Source organism: Tursiops truncatus, chromosome 6 (genome assembly GCF_011762595.2).
Source record: "Tursiops truncatus isolate mTurTru1 chromosome 6, mTurTru1.mat.Y, whole genome shotgun sequence".
Classification (NCBI taxonomy): Eukaryota; Metazoa; Chordata; class Mammalia; order Artiodactyla; family Delphinidae; genus Tursiops; species Tursiops truncatus.
Genome location: NC_047039.1, coordinates 82,166,465 through 82,187,229, shown reverse-complemented (window position 1 = coordinate 82,187,229; position 20,765 = coordinate 82,166,465). Strand labels below are relative to the sequence as shown.

Here is a 20,765-nt window from a genome sequence, read left to right as displayed (position 1 = left end):
CATCGAGTTTTCACTAACTTAACTCACTTGTATTATTGGGTCTTAATGAATTTGACCCTACAAAATAGACAAGTGGCCCGAAAATGATTATGCCAAAGAAAATATAAGTCAAAGCAAATATAATAATGCCAAGCATATTGGAGTAATACTTTAACCCAAAATAAGAGATCTTTGTCTGCCACATTATGAGGTAAAAATAACCATATTATTTCATCTCTTACCATCCTTTTAAAAATTTCCTTGTTCTGTATACGTTCGTGTTTAAAGTTGTTTTTCTGATAGGGGGACGTGATCAAAAGGGCTTGGAGACCATTGGTCTTCACAGTCATGTCAACCATTAGCTCTAAAAGTGTGTTGAAATCAGCCAGTTCTCAGGCTGGTCAGCTACTCCCCCAGTGTGCTGTCCCTTTGACAGCTGCCTCCCGGGCGGGGATGGACCTGATTGGGGTAAGGAGACTCTCTGAGGAGCAGGCGGCATGATGTGGGGGAGAGAGGGCTGGACTGGGTCAAGGCCTTGACCTTCGGGCTCAGCTCTGGAGCTGGGTGGTGTGGTTGGGAGAAATACCTTAATGCCCCGAGTCTCAGTTTCTTCATCTACAAAGGGGTTTTCTCAACTCAGTTGATGACTCCAAAAAATCACTCTGGTTTTGGTTGTTGTTGTTGTTTTATTTGTTTGTTTTTATCATTGTATACTTAGTTTCTGGCCCAGTAATCCTTATTGAATGAATAGGTGAACAAATGAATGAATGAATGAAATGATCTGTAAGGTTCTGTGCAACTCTGATAGGCTAGGAATGTGTGATCTGGTCATTGAATAAGCTCAGGTCTAAATTCCAAATAATTGGCTCCTTCCCTGTCTCTATTCTGTTACTTTTCTTCCATCCTTGTTTTATAATACGGGTAATGACATGGCCATCCTACACCTTCTCTAAAGTACTGTGATTCGTTCTTGCCTGTCTGAAATTTTTGAAATTAAAAAAAAAAAAGAAGAAGGTTAAGTCCTCACCCTTACCATTGTCAGCATTCACACCTCACCCATCTGTGTTTCTGAACAATTGAGGTAATGCTGTTGTCCTACCTTAGGGGGTTGGTCTTGCCATCTACCCAACCAGTTCCTATTTTTACAGATAAAATGGAAAGGGGAAATGCCCTGTCTCTGAAAAGCTAGAGAACCAAGTTGCTAGAAAGGCAGTGTGAAGGGACTCCCTGAAGGGAGCATGTCTGGGAACCTCCTACATGACTGCCTGCAGCCCTGGGCTGGATGGGAGCACTGAGGTGGGCAAACCTGCTGGGCTCTGGACACAGAGGGCCCGGCCTGTCCACTCCAGCCCAACTGTCTCTCTCTCTCTCCTAACGCGCCCACCTTCCTGCTATGTTCAGCTGAGGCAGGTGGGGACCTTTCAGGGGGAACTTAGCTCAACAGAGCTGAGAAAGAGCCGGGGAAAGACCGTAGTCTAGAACCAGAGCTCAAGGAGCACGCAGCCTTTTTGTCCCAGTGAGTGGGAGGCCCCAGAACCCAGTGGCATACAGCCCAGTCCTGGGCCATGATGTGGGGACCAACCTGGAGCTAGGGGAGTCTTCTGGTTCTTGGAGGGTATCCAGACCAGCCGGTGAGGCTGGACTCGGGAGAGGCTGGGGTCTGGCCACAATGGCAGTGCAGGTGGGGAGTGGGCATCCAGGAGGCCCCCAAGACCTAACAGGTGGTGACCCAGCCTGCAAGGATCAGGCTGTTGGCTCCTATCAGGGCTGACAGTTTGTGGCAGCCACCAGCCCAGGGCTGGGGATCAGGGCACACTTTGGTGCTGTGGAACAGCTGAGAGCCAGATAAGGCCTTAGTCCTGAGCAGGGACCCAGGCAGCATCGCTCCTCTCTTTCTCCAAAAGTGTGAGGAGACGGGCCCCTGGTGGGAGTGGAAAGGTCACAGCCCCTCTCCTCTGGCCTTCCCCCTCAACTGAGCAGCCCCTGACGATGGCCAGGAGCTGGGCTGGTGCAGCTGCCAGTCAGGCATCCCCGGGGCCAGTTCTGGCTGAGTTCTGCCCTGCTTTACCAGAGTGGCTGGGTCACTAGCGCTGGAGAAGGGCCATGCAGGCCTGTTGTCCTGCCCAGTCTCAGCCCCTGCAGCTCAGTGCTCTCCCCTCCCCGCTGCCCACAACCCAGGACCTGGGAGTCCTGGGGAAGAGGTTCCTGGGACTGCCTCGTCTCCTAGAGACTTGGGTGAGGAGGCAGAGAAATCAGCAGTTGGGAGCACCTCTGCAGGCCTGTCTCCCCACATAGAAGGCTGTCAGAGAAGGAAAGGAGGGAGGGAAGATCAGAGGGCTGGTCTGAAACCCCTTAGTGGCGCCTCAGTGGTCCTGGGGGCCTGTGTGCCTCTGTCTATGACTGGCTCCCTCTGGGCTGTGGGCCCATGAAAGGCAGGATTTGAATCTCATATGCCTCTGCGCCCAGGGCCCTGGCCCTGGTCTGGCGAGTGGCCAATAGAACTAAGCCTCTATCAGATTGAAATGTGATTGAAGGACTATTGATGCTAGTAAAACTGTACAGTATGTAAAGTAGAGCATCTGTCCCCATCTAGAGTCCCCCTGTTGGGACACTCTCCTAACTGATGAAGTCCGTCCCCCGGGAGATGTTAATGCCTCTGTTTTCTCATGGCCTCTAGGTCAGGACCTGGATTCTCACCGTGGGCTACACGACCGCCTTTGGGGCAATGTTCGCAAAGACATGGAGGGTCCACGCCATCTTCAAAAATGTGAAAATGAAGAAGAAGGTAATGCCTCCTTCTGTTGCAGGGTGTTTGCAATGTTCATTTAGTATTTATTTTTAAAAGATTTATTAGGCACCTACTGTATGCCAGGCACTGGGCTATTTGCTGGGGATTCAAGCTAAACACAACCCTCCGCCCCTCCCCACCCCAGCCCCCAACACCTTCAGCCTCCTGGGGACATCAGACAGCTAACAAAGCGTTTACAATGCAAGGTGATAAGGGCTGGTTGGGTGCATATGGGGGATACTGGGGTATAGCACCCAGGGAGGGCTTGGTGTAGGAAGTGACACCTATGCTAAAACCTGGAGGGTGAGTGGGAAGCAGAGGCTGGGGAGTTTTCCCTCTCCCAGAGGGAACTGTGTGCACGGAGGCCTGGGGAGGGGAGCGGTGTGTTCACGTTGCCGAGGGGTTCATGGGAAAAGGGTACAAGAGGAAGCCACAGGGGAAGGCAGGAGCCACGGTAAGGAACCTGAACTTTAACTTGTGGGCAGTGGGGAGCCCTTGAAAGAGGAGAGTGAAACAGGGCAGGGGCCTGATTTAATGCTTCCATTTTCAAAGAGGCCCTTAGAGGACAGGAGCCCTTCCTTCGTGTGGGAGGAAAGCAGTTGCCACCTCTGTGCTTGGCTGTAACCATCATGTTGATTAAGCTTGACTCTTAGGATGTAGACCTAGAGAAGCTTTCCCCTCACTGTCCTTTCTAACTCTTCCGATGGCTGGCACTCTTCTTCCCTTGCTCCTAAGATAAAAATTCGGGCAAGTCTCTTGACTTTGAAGGTCCTCTGGTCAACAGCTAATATGTGGAGTCCATCATAATATTCAAAACCTCAAACTGCCTTCAAAGGCATCGCCTCTTCGTTCCCCAGCTTGGCCTGAAGCAGCCAGTCACCTGCCCTGGGAGAAGGGGTGCGATGGGCTGCTTCTGTCTTTTGCCAGACTGAGTGTTTTCCCCATCCCATTCCCAAGGTTTCTGAACCCTCCTGAGTTGGGGCTTCGAGTGGTGGAAGGGGCAGGAAGGACCTCACTTGCCGGGAGCTGCATCCATCTTGCTGGGCCTGGCATTGGTTAAGCACACCCTTTAGGCTCTCATGGAGTCCTTTTGTGGAATTTTCAAAGCCCCCATTACTGGGATTTACTCTCCTGCAGTGGCCCCGACATGGGTGAAATACTCCCCCCTTTGGCCATTTGTGGCTCCTTCCACAGACATGTGGCAGTCCCCCACTCCTGGGCCCGCCCCTCCAGCTTGCCTTGGGCAGGCCACACAGCTCTACCTGGCCCAGGGCCCACACCTGGTGCTCAGGAAGCACTCACACATCCTTCGCTCCTACAAACTCAAGGATTGTGGCTGATCCCACTGTAGCCACTTTCCCTCTTCCGCTCCATCCATGGAGCAACTGGTCCGTTATCCTCCCGTGGGTTTCTCAGGCAGGAGTGAGGCATCAGCTCACCAGGTCCCCCAGGCTGCAGGGAGCCCTTAGCAATCAAGCCATCTGAGTGCTCTCCTTAAGCCTCCCTCTTGATTTGAGGTCAAGGAGGAAGCATACACCCCGTCCTCTCACCTGGGGATGAGGTGAGATAGCATCATGACACGTCTTTCCAAAAATCCTCTTCTTGATTCAACTCTACCCACCCCCACACACACACTTTTTAAATCCCTGATGGGTGTATAACCCATTTACAGACATCTCCTGAAAATCCTGCACTGTGACCTCATCCCACTCTGGAACGTGGTGCCTGTTGTTCCAGTTCTTCATCCCAAACTTGCATTTGCCATCCGATTACCTGGGTCATAAGCCATCACGCCTGTGGCAGACAGCAAGTGAGCCCGAGGTGGTAGGGCCAGCAGACACAGCAGGAGAGCAGGCTTCTACTCCCTGCTTCACTGCTGACCCGCCATGGGTCCTTCAGCAAACCTCTTCATCTTTCAGGGCCTCTGTTTCCTTATCTGTAAAATGGTGAAGTATTGAAATGGCATTGTCTCCTGAGCTGTGATTCTGCCTGGTGCCCAGTGGCACCTCTCACTCATCAGCCTCACTGCCTGCCCCTTCACTGCCAGGGAGCTGCTCTCCAGATGGGGGGGTGTGTACCCTCCCTTCTCCACCCTCTGCCCCACACCAGACCACCTTAGGACAATTATGGGCTGCACTTAGAGGGAGGAAAGAGCTCGGCTCTGCCACCCATTGCCTGTGCTCACCTGGAAAGCCCTCCTCTCACTGGGGCTCAGGAGCATTTGTGACAACTCCCTCCTGTCTGTAATATGAGGAGCCTGGCCACCTGGTCCTTCTCAGACCTGGCTGCACATTACAATCAAATGGGAGCTTTTGAAAACTACAAGAAGTAACCCAGCCCAGCCCACACCTCCCGGCTGGAGCTGAGCATTGGGAGTTACTAGACCTCCCCAGGTGATCCTAATATACAGCCAGAGTGGGAGACCTCTGGCCTAGATCAGGGCTACTCAGAGTGCAAGCCAACCAGCAGCATTGTTGGCATCACCTGGGAGCTTGTTAGAAATTCACTTTCTCAGCTCGCCCCGCCCTAAGAATCAGGTTCCTGGAGCCCAGGAACGTGCGTTTCCACCAGCCCTCCTGGCAAAGCGGATACAAGCCAAAGTTTGACAGCCACCAGGTAACTTCTTGGGCCCCTCCTGCTCTGTGGCTCTGCCATTTATGACAAGTCCATCCTGGTTTTGAAGAATCGCAGTGTTCGTTTCTTTGTGTCAATATGTAATTCATGCACATTATTATTGGCAATGGAGAACTGGCCTTTATTTTCTGTTACTCATGTGATCACTAAGCGAGAACACTCAGATTGTCTGGCAACAATTGACAAAACATGCCAGGGAAGACTTCAGGAGTTCAGTCGTCTGAAAGCGCCGTGGGAGTTGGGGCTGTGATGTGGCCACAGCCTGCTGGGCTGCCTGGGACAAGGGGACTCTCCCCACCCCAGGGGTCTGGGCAAAGTGAGAGCCCAGGCAGGTGGTGGGCCCAGGCGTCCAGGAAGGGGCCTGTCTGAAAAACTGCCAAAGGCTTTGAGTACAAGATTTGGTCACCAGTTTAGCCTGTTGTGAAAATGATTTAGGCCACATGAATACACCTTTCCAGTGTGAGACAGTTTTTGCTCTAGGCTTTCCAGTTATTCCAGGAAAAGCCTTGTGGCGCTACAGCTGAGTATCATTTATCAGCCAAATTAGAGGAAGTTAAGGGTATAGAAGAGAAATTTATACCTTTCACAGATCAAAAACTCAAGTTGGGAACGAGATTGTTTTTAAAGGGTTGTGGCAGTCGCAGGTCAAAAGTGGGATTGAATTCTCCATGACTCCAACATTTTACATAGCCAAGGTTGGTTTTTATTGTCATTGTTTTGTTTTATTGGGTTTTTTTAAGTTTAAACTTTTTTAAAAGTGAGCCTCTTATTTTTCTTTTAATGTTTTTTCTTATGCACTTTAAAAAATTTAATTTATTTATTTATTTTTGGCTGCATTGGGTCTTTGTTACTGTGCACGGGTTTTCTCTAGTTGCGGTGAATGGGGGCTACTCTTGCAGTGCACGGGCTTCTCATTGCAGTGGCTTCTCTTGTTGTGGAGCATGGACTCTAGACGCACCGACTTCAGTAGTTGTGGCACGTGGGCTCAGTAGTTGTGCCTCACAGGCTCAGTAGTTGTGGCCCATGGGCTTAGTTGCTCCGCAGCATGTGGGATCTTCCCAGACCAGGTCTCGAACCAGTGTCCCCTGCACTGGCAGGCGGATTCTTAGCCACTTAGCCACCGGGGAAGCCCTTAATTTTTTTTTTTTTTACTGACACATATACAAGATTTACCTAAATCTGAAAATGCAATCTCACACTTCTTTTTCAGTCTTTTTACCCTTTTCTTCCTTCCCTGTCTCCCACCTCATCCTCCCTCCACCCACCATGTCACACCCTCCCCAAACACACATACACAAACTTCACCCCATATGGCTACATTTTGAAAGACATTAAAGAAAAATAAGCCTGTTAAAGGAGGTATTGACATGTGGTGACTTAATGCTTCTAAATTCAGTATTTTTATAGTATCAATCGTAAAATCTTGAATTGAAAAGCCTCACTACCACAGTCTTCTTTTTGTTTAATTTATTTATTTTTGACTGCATTGGGTCTTCGTTGCTGTGCGTGGTGCACGGGCTTCTCATTGCGGTGGCTTCTCTTGTTGCAGAGCACGGGCTCTAGGCACACAGGCTTCAGTAATTGTGGTTCTAGAGCGCAGGCTCAGCAGTTGTGGCTCACGGGCTTAGTTGTTCTGAGGCATGTGGGATCTTCCCAGATCAGGGCTTGAACCCGTGTCCCCTGCATTGGCAGGCGGATTCCTAACCACTGTGCCACCAGGGAAGCCCACTACCACAGTCTTTATTCTGCCTCTTACTCTTACTAGGACCAAATTGGAACGTTGAGACTAGAGCGGGAACTCAGAGATGAGATCTGTTGTGGGGGCAGATGTTTTCTGAGGACAAAGAAACTTCACTACATATATGACTTGATACGGGTTTTCTGAGGACAAAGAAACTTCACTACATATATGACTTGATATGGTTGCAAATAATATCATAGGGCCATCCTCTCAGACCTTCATCCAGGCTCAGCTTCAGGAAAATGCCAAGAGAGTGTCTGTCATCTGAGTGACGGCAGGAAGGCAGGGCCTCTGGTTGTACAACTCCAGGGGGCACCATTCACACTGTATTCCCTCTGGAATGGCGTCCCTGGAAGTAGGCAATAAGCTGGTCCCAGTAGAAGGCCAGTCTGAATCAGTCAAAATATCTGAAGTTTTTTGGAAAAATAAAGAAATGCCGTTTTCCCAAAAGAAGAAGTTAGCCAACTTTTCCTGTAAAGAGTCAGACAGTAACTATGTTAGGCTTCACAAGCCATACAGTCTCTGTCACAGCCACTCAACACTGCTATTGTAGAATGAAAGTAGCCAAAGGCAAACACATAAACAAATGGATATGACTGTGTTCCAATAAAACTTTATTTACAAAGACAAACAGTGACCCAAATTCGTAGTTTGCTGATCTCTGCTCTAAACAACCATGGGAAGTGATGTTTACTAGTAATAGCTAACATCTGTTGAACAGTAATTGTAAGCCAGGCTCTGGTAATCTAGTGGTTTGTGTGGTCATCGTCCCCCATTGTGTAGATGAGAAAACTGGCTCAGATGGGTTAGGAAACTTACCAAGGTCTCCCAGCTAGTTAGTAAGATTCAAACTCAGATCTGATGCCAGAACTGGGTGCTTAATCGTTCCTGGGTGCCTTCAGTCTCATCTCTCACTCAGTGAGAATGGAGCACGAGTAACCTCCTAGCCTCAGAGAGAGAACTCAGTTTCATGGCATCAGTGTGCACTGACATAACCGAGGAAAGTTTGTGCAGCTTTTGAAGAGAAAGCTGAAAAACAAGAAAGGAAGTCAGGGAAGCTGAGGTGAGACTAGAGACATGGGCTTGCCTAATTGTAGTATTCTATGGTGCTCAGACTTTGTAGGGTTAGGTCAGTGCTATTTTTTAAATTTAAACTTTTAGATCCTTTTTAAAAGATTATTTTTGTCATCTCTCTTTAGCATTGTATTGTGTATACGTATGGGGTATTTGTATAATTATTCATTATTAGTCTCCCCCTATCATGCATGCTCTATGAATGTAGGATATTCATGTTTTGCTCACTGCTGCAGCCCTAGTGCCTAGAAAAGAACCTGATTCAGAGTAGGCACTCAATAAATGTTCCTGTGATTAATAAATCAAACGTGATCCATAACTACTTACTAAATCCATTTAGTCACAAACAGTGGTCAAGTGCCAGGCTTTGGAAATGGTACCAAAAGGAAATTAGACATGTCCTCTCCTGTTACTCTCAGGATCTTCCCACCTGGGCCTGTCTGTGTGATGATTAGCCCTGAGTCTAGCAGAGCTGAGGTGCAGTATCACACTTCGCCCCTAGATGTCACTGTCCTCCACATAAACACAGAGCCATGCATTCTCAAAACCCAAGTAATGGTAGCTACACAGCCCATTTGTTGAGCACCTTCTCTGAGCCAGATGTTGTGCTAGGTGCTTTCCATACATCATCTCATTTCACTCTTATACCAACTCTGCAGCTTAGAGCTCACCGGTCTCACTTTTAGAGGAGGAAATAAGCCTAACAGAGTCATACAGCTTGATCAAGATAACATTTCACAAGAGCTGGGATTAGAATGAGGTCTTATAGATCCAAAATGGTGTTCTTTTTTTGCACCATACTTGGAGATATTACGTGAACCTCCCCACTCCTTGCCAGAAATGCAGAATGAGAGAGGAAGTGATTTGTTAGGGTCACGCCAGGTCACAAGGGATGGTCCGCATAATCCCAGGTCCTGTCTCTCCACTGCCACTCTGCTACCTCACACTTCATACGTGAGCCTTAAAATTGGGAGGACTTGACTCTCATATTTACCAGAGAGAAATTCTGATGCTCATCTTCTGTGCTGCATGCGTGCCTTCCGTATTCAGGCAGCAGCAGGAGAGGTGCAGCGTCCACTGAGAAGGGAGGTCTCTCCCCTGTAGGGGCTCACTGAGGGTGGCCCCAACCCATGTTTCTCAGCCCTACCCTTCAATGTACTACTTCTTGTCCAGTGTAGACTGTGCAGTCCCAACAGACCTGAGGTGTGGTGTGCTGGAGTGTGAGGTGGTCCGTACTCCTGTATGCATGAGCTCTCAGGAAGAGGCCAGGAGAAAGTGGTACTGCTGAGCAAGTTCAAGTTCACTGCCTCCTGGGAGTTAGACTGTGGGGACAGTAGTACCCCTTGTCTCGTGGGAAAGACTTGGCAGAGAGGGAGGGACCTGGAGGTGCTGGCACTTGCTGGTTGGGGAAGTTTGGGGAGGGGGAGAGGACTGAGAGGCTGAGGCCCGCAACTCTGCCTGCCCGGTGCTTGTGGCATCTGCATCCTCCTGTCCATCTGGTAGTCACTGCTCTGGATCAGGCCTCATCCTTCCTCATCAGGACAATGGCCCCAGCTCCTAACTGGCCTCCTACTGCAGGATCCCGCCTCAGGTTCACCCCTTAATGCTGCAGAGAGCTCCCCATCACGCTGATGCTTAAAGACGCTTAAACCTCCAGTGGCCCCCATGAGGCCCCATCACATGTCATGCAGGCTCTCTCTCTCCAGCCAGCCCTGTTTCCAGCCACCCCCAACCGACCCCATGCACACCCAGCCACACAGAGCCTCTCACAGAAAGAACAGGGTGTTTCAGACGAAAGAACCAGCACCTACAAATGCCTGGGAAAGGATAGGAACCTGCGGCAGGTGATGCCTTATAGGAAGTAGAACCTGAGCCCTAGGCAGGAGACAGTGCCCTTGAACTTGCTCAACAGCACCACTTTCCCCTGGCCTTTTCCTGAGAGCTCATTCATTCATTCTCCACACGTTCCTCAAGAAAGTTTGAGAGCCAGCCCCTGCACAAGGCACCAGGGCACAGAGGGGAGACTGGATGGTCACCGCCTTGGTTCTGATAGGAACACAGTTGCAGCATGGACCCCATGCAGGGCACACCCGGATTCACAGAGGAGCAGCTGCTCAGGCTCAATCTTGAAATCAGGGTAGGAGGGCACCAGCAGAAAGGTGGGGGAAGGAACTTCCAGGGGTCAGGTGCAGTGTGTGCAAATGCCTGGGGCTCAAACAGCCCTGGGTGAGCATCAAGCAGGGAGGCCCCTCCCAGCCTGTCCTCTAAGTCCTCAGCTCCTCAGGCGTTTCTTCCCTGTGGCCCAATTTCTCAAGGCTAACAGGGAGCTGCCTGGTTCCCCTGAGGGCAGGGGTTAAACCAGGTTTCTACAAGCTATCAGCGGTTCACTGAATGCTTCTGAAAAATCTCAGAGGGGACTTTGCCAGTGCCCCACCCCCAGGTAAAGTGGTCTTGGTGGATTTGATCTCTTTGGCAGTAATTCAGCAGTACTTTCTTGTTCTTTTCACAGTTTGGCCACAGAGAAGTCTCTTGAGTTTCTATTTCTCCTTTAAGGATGGCTTTAATCATTAAAAGCCAGACCTGGCGATATTTCTTAAGCTTCTGCTTCAGTTTTGTTTATTTTTCTATAGTCTTTTCTAGAACTACTTCATCACATTAGCTTTTGTTTGGCATTGGGGTGGGGGGTGAGGACACATAAACGTGCAGTGAGTGAAATACAGGTTAGCTTTGCCCCAGACAGCATTTGTCCCCAGGCCAATCCCCATCAAATGGACATAAAGTGGGGTGGGACCTTCACAGTGTAATAAAGATACCCCAAGCTGCAAAGTGGGATGGGAATTATATTTCTTCTTTATATATTCCTTCATCTCAATTCAACCAGGCAAACTTCTAAGTATCAACTGCATGCCAGGCCCTGCTAGGTGCTGAGGGCAAACAAATAAATAAAACAGGCTTCCCTTTTGTCAGGGGTTCCCCAGTTTACTGAGGAGGGCAGATGTGTATACAACTTAATATAGCATCTGGTCACTGTAGAGCCTGGTAGGTGCTGTAAATGTTTGAGGGTGTGCACTCTGGAGAGAGGAGGAGCTTGGTTCGAATCTAGGCTTCACCTCTTAGTATCTATATTCCACTGAGCAAGTTACTTGGCCCCCAGCACTAGCCTCAGCTTTTTCATCTGAAAATTGGGAATAATAATGGTATTTGCCTTTGTATGAGATGCTGTATGTAAAACAATCAACCTAGAGGTAGGCACAGTGTAAGTGTTCACTAAATGTTAGCATTTGTATTTATTCTCCTTCTTGTAGTTATGACTATTACTATTCATAAGTATAAGTATTGAACTTATTAAGTATGATTAAGTCTGGGAACAGAGTGCTATGGGAGTAGTTAGTTCTGCTGTGGGAGTTAGGGAGGCTTCATGGAGGAGGCGAAATGAATCTGGGTCTCTAAGGATTATTTGCCACATAGAAGAGTGTTCCAGACAAAAGAGCCAGCACCCACAAAGGCCTGGGGTGAAAATCACAGCAGGGCCAGAACCTGGGAGTCCTCAAATTTAACTAAGTATATGTGTGTGTTTGGGGCATGGACAAGCAAAGCTCATGAAAGGTCTTGAATGCCAAGCAAAGGAGCTTGGCTGGATTTATCCTGTGGGCGATGGGGAGTCTGAGGAAATTTTCAACCTGGGGGTGACGCCATTCAGTCACCCACCTGACCTGGCGCCTCGGCTGCTGTTTGGGAGGCCCTCTCACGTCCCTTCTGCCCCTGCCCTCTCTGCAGATCATCAAGGACCAGAAACTGCTCGTGATCGTTGGCGGCATGCTGCTGATTGACCTGTGCATCCTGATTTGCTGGCAGGCTGTGGACCCCCTGAGAAGGACGGTGGAGAGGTACAGCATGGAGGTAAGCACCTGGCACCAGCAGGACGGAGGCCTATGCTGCTCCCAGCCCGCCCCGCCCGGGGACGGCAAGGCAGCACATCTCCTCTACTGCCCCAGGTACGCTTCTTGAGAAGAAATCGAGGTGGTTACGGGGAAATCATCATAGGTCCACGTGGGTCCACATTCCCTATCAGGAACATCTCATTATTTCCGTTTCCTTCCATTTGAGACATATATTATTTCAGGAGGGCCAAATATAAGGTCTTCACTCCTGGAAAAAAATGGTGAAAGAATTTGTCTAGGTGTATTAATATATGCAGAATTGAGGGGAAATGTTGGGTCGTTTAAACCAGTATATTCTCTACACATTGTAGAAGCCCCCATTTATATGATCCATCAGCCTAGAAATTACATTGCATTTTTAATCTCTCCTTTAAAGTGAGTTCCCTAAGGAGTGCTCGTAGGGAATAAACACTCTGATAGCTCCTCCAGTTACTAGAGGATCTTCAAAGTGATGTGTTGCCAAAAAGAAGAACCTTACATAAAAGTACCGTTAAATATATATTTTAGTAGTCTTGCGTTGGGCCTTGCTCTTAACTCACACTGGTCTTCCTAGGATGCTCCAGTTAGAGATGTTCAAGATTAGAGAAGTTGTAGTTTTGTCGACTTTCTCCTAGAAGTGTTAAACATGCCTTTGTCGGAAAGAGCCAGCTGAACGGCAGTGGCTGTACAGTACGATTTCCCTACAGTGTAGCAGATTCTATTGAGAAAACTGGAGTTTCTTCCAGTTCTCTCACTGCACTATTAGGGAAATCTTTTTGTGGGATTTAGTGTGAATTTTATCAATAAAACTAAACTGGAAACAGTCATTTTATGCATGGAAGACAGAGGTTTTTATCCTTCTGGACAAGAAGGGTTTTCTAGCAAATAAGATGCCGGGCCTCGTTTGTCTGGAGACAGGCAGAGGGTTCACTCAGCCCGGTAAGAAGTTATGCAGTTGGAGCAGTGGCAGAGAACGCTGTTTCCTGACAGCGCAGATTTAGGGGAAGGATTTAAGGCTGTGCGCCTCCATCTCACTGCCTTACGTGTCCATCCGGGGAGGAAGCGGGACTCCAGACAGGCACAATCAGACCTGGCAGAGGACAGACCTGCGCTGGCTGTGCCCATGGGCCAAGGGGGCAGGAGCTCAGCTGAAGTCACTCGCACAGACGGGCTGTGGCTAGAGGGGAGGTGACATCTGGTAATCACTCATCTGCACAGTTGGCGAAGGAGCAGACCTGCCCCCAACTCCATCCCAGGGGAATTCACCACCCACCACCAGGATTTGGAAATCCAGACAGGCTGTCAACAGGAGGAAGGGCTGTTACTGGCTAACCGGGCCCCCTGGCTAGGGAGAGCCTGGGGTGATGATAATCACAAGCAATAATGCTAATAACAGTAATAACAGTGGTGACGCTGGTAGCTAGATGTGTGTGTTAATTCACTGAATCCTCAGCATAACTCTGTGGAATAGGTGCTACCCTGAACTCCATGTTAATGATGAGGAAACAGAAACCCAGAGAGATTATATAAGGCACCCAAGGTCACCTAGCAGGTTAGTGGCCACACCACCAACTATCGTCTCCCCCACTCCCCCACCCTGCCTTTCAATACACAACAGCACTTCATAGTTTTCAGGTGTATCCACAGACCCTTGGTCACTGGTCTGTGACGTGGGTTGGGCAAAGAAGTGTTTTCACATTTTGCAGACGAAGCCTAAAAATAGGTAACAGGCAGACTGAGCGCCCAGGATATCAGGAAAGGAGAAAAGGCGAGTCAGGCGGAGCCCACGGGAGGACCTGGAGCTGGGGCAGATGGGCAGAGAGCAGACCCCGCTGGGTTGATGCTGAGCCCAGTGGCAGCCGGCGAGGCAGGGCACTGTCACCTCCGCTCAAGGTTAAGGTTGGGGCGGAGCGTGCACAGGATCCCCTGGGATCTGGCTGTGGTGGGAGAGGCTGCAGGGCTAGAGTCGGCGACTCTGGAAATAAATCCAGGAAGCCTGTCCCCCTGGACCGTTACAGGAGGTAGACCTTGTGCAGACCATAAGTATGAGGGACAGTTTGCTACCACCCACATTACCTTTCTTCCTTGCTCTCTGTAGTAAGTACTGCTGCTCTCCATGGCTCCGCACATACAACGCAAGCCCATTCCAGACCTTCCAGGGAATGGTTTTCAAACTGAGGAGCAGCTGGGTGCCACGGAAGTGCTTCTCTGTGTAGATGAGGAAACTGAGCCTGGGAAGGAAGGGGGTCCTGCCCGCGGCATCTAGACTTTTGAAGGGGGGTGGCTGGAGGAGAGCCACATCCCTGGCTCGAGTTCCCCACACCTTGTCTCTGTGTTTCCCTCCAAGTATCTGTGGAGATTTCTCTCTAAACCTTTCCTGGCCTGATCCTCGTTTCTCCTCTAATTTTAGGGTTGCCCTGTCATTCTGTTGCCATGGTAGCAGAACCTTTGATTTGTCGACCCACAGCCCTGTCGGTTTATTGTCATTTTTCCACCAAACATCGCGAAGCTATCAGTTGATTTCCCTCAGACCCTCCTCTGTGAGACTCAGCATGATGGTTGAACAGTGTGCCCAGGGACTAAGGGGTCCTAGTTCTCCTCAAGGGGCTGTTTGCTCCAGAACCCCCAGTGAGAGAGAAAGTTTATGCTTGGGGGATAGGTGATCAAAGATCTCTGTGGTCTGTTCTCTCCTCCCCTCAGACCACACCTACCTCGGATGCCTTTGGTTGTTCTGGACACTCTAAACACCTCAGGATGCCAGTCACAGGCCTTGCTCTGTGTTGCACTTTCAAGCCTTTGCCCATGCTGTCCCCGCTTCCAGAACCTTCTCTGACAAGTAAATGAACTTCAGTTCCAGGCCCCTGTATTAGCCAATGTGTTCCTGAGCTCCACCAGATTTAAGCGCCTGCTCTTCCCCACTCCGGTCCCCAGCATCTAGGCATCCCCTGTCAGGACACTTAGCATGCTGTTCACCCCTGCTGAGTGCATTTCTGCCCCACCCACCCCTCCTGGGCCACATAGATCACTCTCCCGCACCACCCAGCCCAGCACCGCCGCATGCTGGGAGACCTCACCTCGCTGGGGAGACAGAGGTGAGCACAACAGCGCGACACCTTGAGCTCATGGGGCCCACCAGCTAGTGGGGGGCAGACGGTAAACATGCAAATAAGCACAGTCACTTTAGATTGCACAGATTCTGATAGCAGCTGGAAGTAAATAAACAAGATGAAGGGTTTGAGAATAACAGAAGAGTTCCAGAATAACTCGTGGAAGAGATTCTCTCAGTGCAAGTGTCCAGGGAATGAAACTCTGATTCTGGAGTCCGACTGGAGGCATCCCGGCTCCACATTTATTCATTTGTACATAATAAATATTTATATAGCACTTGCCATGTGCTAGACACTGTTCTAAATACATGATGTTTATCATTTTAAAGGAGTTTTTATGCTTAATTAATAGACTTTATTTCTTAGACCAGTTTTAGGTTTACAGAAAAATTTAATAGAAAGCATAGAGAGTTCCTATATGTCCCACCCCACACCCCATAGTTTCCCCCATTATTAACATCTTGCATTATGTGGTATGTTTGTTACAATTGATGAACCAATACTGACACATTGTTATTCGCTAGAATCCATAGTTTACATAGAATTCACTCTTTGTGTTGTACATTCTATAGCTTTTGCCCAATGCATAAAATTATGTATCTACCATTACAGTGTCATACAGAAGAGTTTCACTGTCTGAAATATCCTCTATGCTTACCAACCCCTGGCAGCCACTGACCTTTTACTGTCTACATAGCTTTGCCTTTTCCAGAATGTCATATAGTTGGAATCATACACCATGTAGCCTTTTTAGACTGGCTTCTTTGACTTAACAATATGCATTTAAGATTCCTCCATGTCTTTTCATGACTTGATAGCTCATTTCTTCTTATCAATGAATAATATTCTGTTGTGTGGATGCACCACAGTTTATTTGCCCACTGAAGGACATCTTGGTTGCTTCCAAGTTTGGGTAATTATTAATAAAGCTGCTATAAGCATTTTTGTGTAGGGTTTTCTGTGGACATAAGTTTTCAACTAATTTGGGTAAATACCTAGAATCAGGATTGCTGGATCATATTCTACGAGTATGTTTAGTTTTGCCAAACTGTCTTGCAAACTGGCTGTACCATTTTGCATTCCCATCAGCAATGAATGGGAGTGTCTGTTGCTCCATCCTCGTCATCATTTGGTGTTGTCGGTATTTTGGATTTTAGCTATTCTAATAAGTGTGTGGTAGTACCACGTTGTTTTAATGTACAATTTCCTAATGACATATGATGTGGAACATCCTTTCATATACTTACAGTATTTGCCACACGTATTTCTTCTTTGGTGAGGTATATGTTCAGATCTTTTGCCCACTTTTTCATTAGATTGTCTTCTTATTGTTGAGTTTTAAGAATTCTTTGTCTATTTTGTTTGTTTGTGGTGGTTGTTTTTGGCCGCACCGCACAGCTTGTGGGATCTTAGTTCCCCAACCAGGGATTGAACCCAGGTCCACAGCAGTGAGAGCACCAAGTCCTAACCACTGGACCGCCAGGGAATTCCCTCTTGGTATATTTTGGATACAAGAACTTTATCATATATATATTTTGCAAATAATTTCTCTGAATCTGTATCTTGTCTTTTCATTCCCTTAACATTGTCTTTAGCAGAGCAGAAATTTTTTACTTTAATGTAGTCCAAGTTAACAATTTTTTATTTCATGGACCATGTTTTTGATGTTGTGATCTGAAAACTCATTGCCAAACCCATGGTCACCTAGATTTTCTCCTGTTATCTTCCAGAAGTTTTATAGCTTTGTGTTTTACATTTAGGTCTATGATCAAGTTTGAGTTAATTTTTGTAAAAGGTGCAAGGTCACTGTCTAGTTTCATTTTTATGCATGTAAATGTCTAGTTGTTCCAGCACCATTTGTTGAAAATACTGTCCTTTCCCCACTGGATTGCGTTTGTGTCTTTGTCATAGATGAGTTGACTGTATTAGTGTGGGTCTATTTCCGGACTTAGATTCTGTTTCACTGACCTATTTGTCTGTTCTTTCACTAATCCCACACTGTCTTGATTCATAGTTTTATGGTAAGCCTTGAAGTCAAATAAGTTGAATAATATCAGTTCTCTGACTTTTATTCTTCAATATAGTGTTGGCTATTCTGGGTCTTTTATAAAAAGTCTCCATATAAACTTTAGAATCAGTTTGTTAATATCCACAAAGTAACTTGCTGGGATTTTGATTAGGATTGCATTGATTCTGTAGATCAAGTTGGAGAAAATTGACATCTTAACAATATTGTGTCTTTCTATTCATGAACATGGAATCTACTTTGATTCAATCTACTTTGTTTGTTTTTGTTTTTTTTAACATCTTTATTGGAGTATAATTGCTTTACATTGTTGTGTGATTCAGTCTACTTTGATTTCTTTCATCAGAGCTTTGTAGATTTCCTCATATAGATTTTATATATATTTTGTTAGATTTACACCTAAGTATTTTATTTTGTTTTTGGTGCTAATATAAATGGTGTTGTGTTTTTGTTTTTGTGTTTGTTTTTACAAAAGTCTTTTGAATCCTACAACCTTGTTATAATTGCTTGCTAGTTCCAGGAGGGTTTTTGTTGATTCTTTGGGACTTTCTACATAGACAGTCATGTCATTGACAAAAGGACAATTTTGTTTTTTCCTTCCCAATCCATATGCATTTTATTTCCTTTCTTGTCTTATTTTTGTATTAGCTAGCACTCCCAGTACAATGTTGAATAGGAGTGGTGAGAGAGAACAACCTTGCCTAGTTTCTGATCTCAGAGGGAAGGCACCTAGCTTCTCAACATTAAATGTGATGTTAGTATATCATTTTTTTTCCTAAATGGTTTTAAAATATATACAAAGCGGTTCTGCTGTCCAAAGCTGAGGGTGCCTTTGGGGAGGTGACAGGAAGGACAAATGATGACACAGGCAGAGCCCGGGTCATTAGGGACCTTGTGTGCTAAGCAGAAGAGTTTAAAATTCAAAATGAAAGACATTTAATCAGGGAGTGACATGATTAGATTTGACCTGGCGGCAGGGTGAGAACAGATGAAGGGGTGAGGCTGAAGGCCCAGCAGTGGCTCAGAGATGGTTTCTGCAGTAATCCAGGCAGGAGCCGATGGCAACCTAAAGCAGGGCAGTTGCAGTGGGAACAGAGAGAAGTGGGTGGATTGGAGAGATAATAAGGAAGCAGACGTGACAAGCCTTGGTGATTAATTGACTCTAAGGGGGAAGGAGGGCAGGGAGGCAGCAAGGGCAATGCCCGGATTTCTGAGTGGGTGGTGGATGGCGAACCTCATCACCGAGGTCAGGTGCAGAATGAGGAGTGGGTTTTGGAGGGCATGTGAGGGGTTCATTTCTGGACAGAAAGAAGATTGGATGCAGGGTCCTAGAGCACAAGGGAGCAGTTTGTCCAGTAGATAGAGATTTGGGGGAGGGGCAGTTAATACATTGAGGATGGGAGCTGTGGGGATGAGTGTGGTCTCCCAGAGAGTGGGTACAGTCAGAGTGAAGATGTCCTGACTGGAGCCCGAGGAATAACTAAGCAGTGATGGGAACAAGAGGAGAAGCCAGGGCAGGGGACTCTGATGTAGTGGTCAGTAACAGAGCGGGTAGCCAGGAGAGAGGGCTGCCCACAGACAGGAGCAAGGGAGAGAAAGCTGTTCCCGCACGGGAGGAATCTGAGGAAGGAAGGAGGGTCTCCAGAGATGAACGCTCCAGACCAAGGCAAGGACCGACAGGCTCCCTCACCCTCAACCCAATGACTTGGCCCCGTCCTCAGTACTCCTGCATCGCACCTTGCTTCCTCTGCCTTACGGAGTCTGAGGGGAAGATGGCTGTTTCTGCATTTCACAGGTACCAGGGGTGGACAAATCTGCCAAGTATGTTAAAAAGGTTTTTAAAATACAATTTATATTCTTGGGAAAAGGGAAAAACTCTCCTTTTTTGTATACCTACAATACTAGTGGCGATGGTGAATAAGTATTGGACGTACGGGTGTGGGGTTCAGGGAGTGGTGTGGGCTGGAGATGGAAAGTTGGATGCAGTCAGCATATAGATGACACAAAGCCTTGGGTGAGAGCACTGGGGGGCATTTAAATGGAGACAAGAAGGGACCAAGGACAGACCCTCAGTTATTCCCATGTTTGGAGACCCGGGAGGTAGAAGGGAAATAGCAAAGGAGACCTACAAGGAGAAACCATAGAGACAGAAAGAAAATCAGATGAGTCTGGTGTCTAGGAAACCAGATGAAGAAAATGTCTCAAGGAGGAAGTTTTGATGAAGCGTGTCAAACGCTACTTTTAGATCAAGTAAGATGAAAACCAAGAATTGACACTGTGTATGTGTGCATATACACACACACCCATGTGGGTTTTTGTTTTTGGTGGTTTTTTTTTGCTTTTAAGGAAAATAATTTGAGATAATTTCCCCTGGAGTGAAAGCAGTGCATACTGATGGTGTGAAGACAGCCTGTGAATCTAGGTGGAAGGATTCTTTGCTTTTTCCCAAGCTTTTCTTCTCTACCAGGCCACCACTTACGCCTCCACTTGACCATTTTGAAATGGTTTTGAAATGGAGAGGAGATGGCGGACAGCACTAAAGACCACCAATGTTGAACCCCCAGAGAGCCCCAGGCAGCCACTGAGGCAGCATCCTGAGGCTGCCTCTGCTCCCTGAGCCTCCCCCCATCCGCTTCCCAGACAGGTGGTAGCAGAGACAGAATCACGTGCAAGTCGGTCACCCACGGGAGCTCCGTACGTGTGTGACGTTCACTTACAGAAATGGCAGCAGGCTGTCCACACCGGCTGCCTGACAGCCCGCCTCAAGAGCCGCCTGCGTTCTGGATTCTGTGCCTTTCTGGCCATTTGGGCAGTGACCAAGTAAAGGGCAGTGTGGGACAGAGGAGGATTTCAGCCTTTCCTCCATATTCCATGCTTTGACCGTGCTTTTTCAAGCAAATGGGGTGTCTGGAAGTCATGGACCGCCCTTGGCTCTGAAACTGGCATCTTATTTCAGTTATGTTTCTATGGAAATGGATATTGGAAGAGGCAAATACATAGAGTTTTAAATAATTTTAACTCTTATCTTCTGCCTCCCTCTACAGCTGCTCTGAAAAAAATCCAATCCTAAAGCAGACACTTTCAGGAACGTCTGGTATCTTCATAAAGCTTGTCCAAGCTCCATCTCACACTATTTATTTTGAAAAAAAGAGACAAGAGAATGCCCAGGGTGAGGGGCATGCTAAGGGTCAAGGTGAACCCTGCTCTCTGGGCTGCACACGGGCAGCCTGGTGGCCCAAGGCTTTGATGCCAAGGTCACATTCCAAGTGATGGGTCATCGCCACCAGCCCTGAACAGTGGGACAGGTCTCTCATCCATAGTCATCCATGGGGTTCTGGATGGCTGTCCTCAGGCCACACCCGGATGCAGACCACGCCCCAGACAGGGTAGTGGGACTCTGCAAGGACTTCGGGTGGGTTCATTAGCTGAGAGCCACCCCAGTGAGCCTGACTAACTCCTCCCAGGAGAGGACTACACCATCTGATGTTCTGACCAT

At 47.8% G+C, this 20,765-nt stretch overlaps 1 protein-coding gene across 1 annotated transcript in view; it reads left to right on the top strand.

The window, feature by feature from the left end:
* Positions 1–20,765, top strand: part of GABBR2 (gamma-aminobutyric acid type B receptor subunit 2) — a 366,883-nt gene that overhangs the window by 300,764 nt on the left and 45,354 nt on the right. Inside the window, exons 12-13 of the mRNA XM_033858335.2 lie at positions 2,657–2,764; positions 11,994–12,116. Coding sequence (XP_033714226.1) covers positions 2,657–2,764; positions 11,994–12,116 — 231 coding nt within the window. The remainder of the gene's footprint in view (positions 1–2,656; positions 2,765–11,993; positions 12,117–20,765) is intronic.